Source organism: Sinocyclocheilus rhinocerous, unplaced genomic scaffold (genome assembly GCF_001515625.1).
Source record: "Sinocyclocheilus rhinocerous isolate Xijiao unplaced genomic scaffold, SAMN03320098_v1.1 scaffold740, whole genome shotgun sequence".
Lineage (NCBI taxonomy): Eukaryota > Metazoa > Chordata > Actinopteri > Cypriniformes > Cyprinidae > Sinocyclocheilus > Sinocyclocheilus rhinocerous.
In genome coordinates this window covers 148,226-154,993 of record NW_015636851.1, presented here as the reverse complement: position 1 = coordinate 154,993, position 6,768 = coordinate 148,226, and the positions used below count along the sequence as shown (strand labels likewise).

General features: G+C 43.3%; 2 protein-coding genes across 2 annotated transcripts in view; both read right to left on the bottom strand.

The window, feature by feature from the left end:
• Nucleotides 1-6,768, bottom strand: part of LOC107748248 (von Willebrand factor A domain-containing protein 5A-like) — a 47,272-nt gene that overhangs the window by 19,875 nt on the left and 20,629 nt on the right. Inside the window, exons 2-9 of the mRNA XM_016562982.1 lie at nucleotides 3,944-3,995; nucleotides 3,600-3,802; nucleotides 3,303-3,525; nucleotides 2,589-2,752; nucleotides 2,299-2,413; nucleotides 1,547-1,748; nucleotides 1,351-1,465; nucleotides 1,108-1,266 (exon numbers count right to left, since the gene is read on the bottom strand). Coding sequence (XP_016418468.1) covers nucleotides 1,108-1,266; nucleotides 1,351-1,465; nucleotides 1,547-1,748; nucleotides 2,299-2,413; nucleotides 2,589-2,752; nucleotides 3,303-3,525; nucleotides 3,600-3,802; nucleotides 3,944-3,986 — 1,224 coding nt within the window. The 5' untranslated portion in view covers nucleotides 3,987-3,995. The remainder of the gene's footprint in view (nucleotides 1-1,107; nucleotides 1,267-1,350; nucleotides 1,466-1,546; nucleotides 1,749-2,298; nucleotides 2,414-2,588; nucleotides 2,753-3,302; nucleotides 3,526-3,599; nucleotides 3,803-3,943; nucleotides 3,996-6,768) is intronic.
• The window catches only part of LOC107748247 (DNA polymerase epsilon 2, accessory subunit), a 27,424-nt gene continuing 26,676 nt past the window's right edge, over nucleotides 6,021-6,768 (bottom strand). The window contains 1 exon segment of the mRNA XM_016562981.1: nucleotides 6,021-6,380. Coding sequence (XP_016418467.1) covers nucleotides 6,021-6,380 — 360 coding nt within the window.

Sequence of the window (6,768 nt, the reverse complement as noted above, 5' to 3'; positions counted from 1 at the left end):
AATTGATTTTTCCGTACATTTCTGCCATATGTACATTAACTGACAGTCACCACTGATAAGCTACCACTAAATATTGTAGAAACTTAATTTGCTGTAAAGTTGCTTTGCAATGATTTGTATCGTGAAAAGCGCTGTACAAATAAACTTGAATTGAATTGAATTAAACATGTCCGATGACGTTCATTGCCATGGATTTTATCGGATTACAAGAAAAGTTAGGATATGTATTTAATTGCGAACTGTTACCACTGATTTTATGTGTGACCATGCTACGCTGTCACGGTATTCGAGTCCACACACGCGCAACTAGAAGTGGGCAGCCCCAGGCTGGCACTGAGTGAATAATCTGCATTTTATATATAATAATAAAAAAAAATTCTTTGCTTGTTTAAAGTGCTTTGTTATATGGAGCAGTTTGGTAGATTGTGATGTCTAATTCGTTTGTCTAATGAAGTGCTTCAGTGACAGATGTATGAAATAACACAAGCTACACCATAATTTAAATGCAGCAAATTTTCATGAACAGTAAAACAAAGGCACAATACTGTATAACTCCAGGCCAGCACAGTAACTTCATACTGACGCACGGCTAAACAAAGGCAGAGCACCGTACCTCAATTTGAGCGCTCCAAAACAAAGTCAAAGAGCGGTAACTGGTAATATACGGTGTTCTGCCTTGGTTTCTTCTGGGCTTTTCGAAGTTGCTGTTAAGATAACCCATTAATTTCTCGCAAAAACAACAAGATTGAATAAAGAGACTTATCCACATGATAAAGGAGGTCGACCAAAAACTAAGTTACGGCCTTTCGCCTTTGCACGGCAGAATAAATTTTTTGTCGACTAAGCCTCTTAGCCTGCCATTTCCACATGTTGTATTATGCTTTGAAAACTGCTTGTTTTTCAATAGACATTTAACTTGGGTTTATCTTGAATAGTCGGCCCTACTTTTATCACATCACATCTGGGTTAGGACAAATCAATTTTTTCTTAAATCACAAAGCCACTCAAAAACGACTGACATGTTGGATTCGGCCTGCGGTCTGCTTGCAGCCCTTGGTTTAAACAAATGAATGACGCCCATTAGATAAAATTATTCAAAGCTTTCACCTGTCCTTTAATCTGAGCGTAGATGAGCGCCCTCTGACCCTGGAACAGAGTATTGATGGGTGGGGACAGCATGTCCACCGTCACGCCTTCAGGAACGGTCCAGTCCACAGAGATATTATCCACGGCCGGCTGGAGAGCAAACCTGAGCGACTGCATCACCTGACGGAGAAGAGAGGCTCGTAAATAAACACCCTAAACATCTTGCACTGACTCTATCCAGTCTGTTTCCACAGCAGGTCTTACTTTGGGCTGCATGCGGTCAGTGCCTGTGATGAACTGAGCGTGACCAGAACCTTCTCTGGCCATTCCTGTGATGAGAGCCGTACTCGCACCCTCACCGATCCCGAAGGAGAAGCACCTGCAGACACAAGAGCAGCTCCAGTGCTGACCGCCTGACATGAGATCAGTAAATGAGGAGGACTGAGACGAGTGAACACACCTGTGAGAGTAAACGTGACTCTTCACCAGATCCAGCACCTCCTTAGTGTTCCACACCTCTCCATCAGTGAAGATGAACAGCTGAGAGAGAAGAGAGAGTAGTAAATGATCTCTGTTTGTTTTCCTGAAGGAATCTTTGAGTGTGGGTGTGCTGGCTGTGCTGAACCTGTCGAGTAAACACACCTGTGAGAGGAAACGTGACTCTTCACCAGATCCAGCACCTCCTTAGTGTTCCACACCTCTCCATCAGTGAAGATGAACAGCTGAGAGAGAAGAGAGAGTAGTAAATGATCTCTGTTTGTTTTCCTGAAGGAATCTTTGAGTGTGGGTGTGCTGGCCGTGCTGAACCTGTCGACTTCTGGTGTAGGGCAAAATCAGCATTCTTTGATCAAATAGTGAGACATGAACACCAATAGTCAAATAATAGCCTTTATGAAGAAATTCTGGCAATTTTACATTGCAGTGTGATTCTCTCCTATGAGCTTGACTGGAACTGAGGTCTTACGATGTGTAACATACAGTATGACATAGAAAAACACAGATGTCACACAGCGTGACACGACTTTTATCCAAAATCTTATTGAGATCATATACATTCTGACAAGCGACAACTGTAAAGGACTGTAAAAATCACACAGAGTTTACTGGCTTTAACTCACATTATACTTACACCAAACTGAATTCATGCACAAACAAAAGCATCATATCTTCCATGTTTCACTGATATTTGCACTGGATTGTTCAGAGTTGTACCTGACTGAGCCGCAGACGCTGCTGCCTCGACTACAGCAGAGGGCTGATGGGAATTCTCATAATACAGAAACAGCTCCACATCCTTATCGAACCGGTGACCAGCACTCAGATTCACCTACACACACATGAACACACATGATTATAGGCTTCTTGAAATTGAGACATTAAGTGCATAAAAACTGTACACACACACACAGACACACACACACAAAGAGAAACACACACACTCACTCACTCACACTCTCTCTCACACACACACACACACACACACAGAGAAACACACACAGTACCATGGCGTGAGTGTGTTGCACGTCGAGGAACTCCAGAGGATCCAGAGCGCAGCTGGACTCGAGTCTGGAGATGCGGTCTGAAGATCTCACTTCAACACTCAGAGACAGAGTGTAAGGAATAACAGATGCTGAGGAAACTTCTGGAACTACACCGGCTGCTGAAGCTGAGAGAATCACACAGACAAACAAAGATACTTTATAACTCAGCATCAATCTAGAGCCCAACAGCAGCTTCTGTTCTGACTGGAAGTGACCTGGGCATCAGGCTGGTTTAGGCCGCAGCTGATTGGTTGAGAATTGAAAGTGAACGTGATCTGTAGCCAAGTGAACACACACACACACACACTCCCCCCACCGACAATTCCTGCCGGACCTGAGACTCCAAACCTAATGTTTAAAAGAACATCATTTATTTAAAATAGAAATCTTTTGAAACATTTTACATTTCTTTACTGTCACTTTTGATTAATTTAATTTTCATATTAAATTCATGAATAAAAAATGTAATTTCATCTTCTGACTTAACACAATGTTTTCAACAGTGATGATAATCAGAAATGTTTCTTGAGCAGTGGATCAGTATATTAGAAAATACTTCTGTAATTAAGCTACAGAAGATGTGGACAGTCACTGCTGTGGCCTGTACAGGGTTATGATCTTGAGTTATTCATCAACATATCAATACATGTTGTTCCTGAGATCAGTAAGGATCACCTGCTGGTGTGTATCGTGGGTTGAGTACAGCCGGCAGACAGAAGCGCAGCGCGTGATCGGCCTGGATGCTGAGCTCGATGATGTAGACGATGCTGATGGAGGCGTTCTGACCCGGAGACAAACAGCCCACACTCAGTCTGAACACATCTGAACTCTCCTCGCTCTCTTCCAGCAGAAACGCCTGCTGCCCCGAGCTCACAGCATCATCATACTGATCCCGCGCCTGCGAGAGACAAACTCATCCGTATCCACACACTCCAACACAATCAGACACATCAGAGAAAGATGCAGACTCACGCTCTGTCGGTCCTGCAGCTCGGCCCTGATCTCCTGCTCTCCGATCCTGGCGCTGAAGTGGCAGACGGCGGCGTCGGCGGGCAGCGGGAAGACGAACACGGCCTCCAGCGGACGCTGCTCCTCATTCACATACTGCAGACAGGAGCGGACAGACGCCACGTGATCCTGAACCTGCAGCTCCACCGAGATGCTCTTCAGAGGAACTGAGAGAAAAGCGTCACAGACACACAAACATCTCAACATCAATGCTCTTCAAAACAAACATCTCTAATTACAAAGAAATAGACACAATATGAAATATAAACAGTTACACTTTGTTTTTAAGAAAGAAGAGATGTTTATACCTGGTTCATTTTTTTCAGACACGAGACCACAGCAGTTCACCATGATGATGCTCTGTGAGAACAAATCAGCTTTTACATTTCATAACTTGTGTCTATTTAGACACAATCTGTCATGATTATGTAATCCGCTCAAAAACAAACAGCTGCTGTATCAAGTTATACAGAAGGGTTGGACAAAATAATGTGATCATCAGGGGAATATTTCTTCATTATGGTGTTTTACCACCTCCAACTTCCTAGAATATATTCTTATAGCCTTTGAATAGTCTACAGTGTAATGTTGTCCATCAGAACATCTGCTCACTCTTCTCTAAAAAACTGTCCACAGACTTTGTTTGACGTCCTTCATTCGACTCGTTTTGAAGGATGCAGCAGGTGTATCTTTCACATACTTCAATCACCCACAATCCTTTGCACATATTCAAATCATTTTTACACAGATTTTTAAGAAATCTTCAATTACAAAATACATGACTGGAAAAATAGCCTGCAGGAGCATTTTGAAATGTTTTACCTAATCATCTTGTAATGAATGTCATTTCAGTTCTACATTCTGAGTATGAATTATCATATGCAGTGAAAGACAACAACAGACAAAGACGAAGCACTGTAAAAGGTTTTGCCACAAACTCAACTGACTGGCTTCTCTTCTGTATGATTTCACACGAGTCTCTTCAGACCTTAGAACTGTACATGAATTATGAGCTTCTAGAACTTCTGATTGAAGCTGTGTGACCTCCTAACTGAACTCATTTCCACAAATTGAACATAGAAATAAAAACAGAATAACAAAAAGAAATAAAAGTTTTTTTCTAAGTCTTAACTGCAAACAATAAGTGCAACCATAATCAAAGTACTCTCTCAATATTCAAAATGCAAACAGAGACCAAGTTTTTCTTCCAGCATGATACAGAGTTAAGAGATGCTTACAGCTACACAGCCCAGCCTAAAGCCCAAAGTATACTTCACTTTTTTACACGTACACTAGCGTATGCGTACAGTCATATAAAAGTACTCCATTTGATAGCGTGCACGAACACAGGTGGTCGACACATGCGCTTTAGAAAGCTTTATCTTAGTCCAGCGTCTGCTCTATTTTTCTTCAAACGTTATGACAGATAAAATGTCTTTTTACTCTTTTAACAAAGTTGCCACTTTCTCACAAGTCAATGTGCATGGGCAACCTGCATGTAGAAAGTATGTGCAGTTACAAAAATCGGATGGTGCACACACTATTCTGGCGATTAAATTTGCATCACGCGCGCATTATGTGTGACCCTCACGTACACGTAAAAACCAAAGTATACTTTGGGCTTAAAGGGTATTTATACTTCTGCGTTGGACCTAAACCGTGACCTCTACACTGTAGGCTATGCGTCGGTTTTATACTTTATACTTCTGCGTCGTTGTCAACGTTGATGTGCAATTACACATGCATACCACTAGTAGGCAGTGTCCACGGGAACGTCGCTGCTGTAAACCAACATCAAGGCAAAAGCGGAAGCAGCAGCAGCTTGTTGTCTACATATCAGAAATATCAGCAGTGAGGCCGGCAAATAGACAGCGACTTTTGTTGCAGTTGTTGGTCCATCTTTGCTTTCACTGTAGTTAAGTCGCAGGCAGAAATGCATATGAGGAAACGCGATCATATAACAGAATTATATATATTTTTTGACCTGAAGGTTTGTTTTTGGCCTGAGGCTGGTACGCCCTCGTACACTACTCCCCAGCCCGAGGTCGACGCATCTGTCATGACCACAGTGCGTGCTGTCACTAGTCACAGGGGAACCCCCTGCTGAACATTTCTGGGTCACGCCACGGCCTCAGAGCGCTGACACAGCTGTGTGTGACCTCGATGCGTATACTCCCCGCGGTCCATGCTCTCCACGGGACTCGAATTTTCAAAGAAGCAGCGTGTCCGTATGACTGACAAGCACATCTCTTGAATGGGCTAAAATCAGCCAATCGTCCAGATAGTTTATAATGCGCATACCGCTCGCTCGGAGAGGGGAAAGTGCCGCATTTACTTCAAGAATGTGCACGGGGCTAAAGTGAGCCCGAATGGGAGCACTGAGTACTAGTATGCTGTGCCCTCGAAAGCAAACCTCAGGAAGCGTCTGTGGATATGAAAATATGAAAGTGTGCATCTTTCAGATCTACGGATGCAAATCAGTCCCCGGGACGGATTTGTGCCAGGATCTGCTCCAGAGTCATCATCCTGAATGCACACTTGTGAAGAATCTCTCCGGTCACTATAGCTGTTTTTTTCAGCGAAGTTCGTAGACTGGTGCCTTGCCCCGTCCACATGGGAGAACATGACCTGTGTAGAAGAGTGGACGCGTGCCGACTGGGGTGCAGACCACGACTTCACCACTTGATCGTGAACATCCGGGAAGAAAGGAATCCTCCTCCTCGAATCATCCAGGCGGCGGCTCAACTGGAAATACCAGGAGTCGTATTTAAAAAAATTTAAGACCAGCTGTTGCCAGTCACCCATACTGGGAGGATCGTGCTGCCTTTCCGCTATTGAGTTTAGGGCAGTATTTTGATTTTCTGTCGTGATTGTGAAAAATGTCACCATTGTATGTCATTCATGCTGCATCCAGAATTGCAATAGTAACTCAGATAATCTTTCTGAGAGAAAACTGGACAATGCAATATGTTTTTTTGCCTTTTCTACGTGTAAAAACACAAGGGAAGCAGGTCGTGGAGAAGACGTCGGATAGTAAATCTATTAATAATGTCACTGATTAAACCCACTGCACAGGTTAGACAGTGATTGAACTCCTTTCTCTACCAGTCCGTCCGTCTCACATATCCGCCAT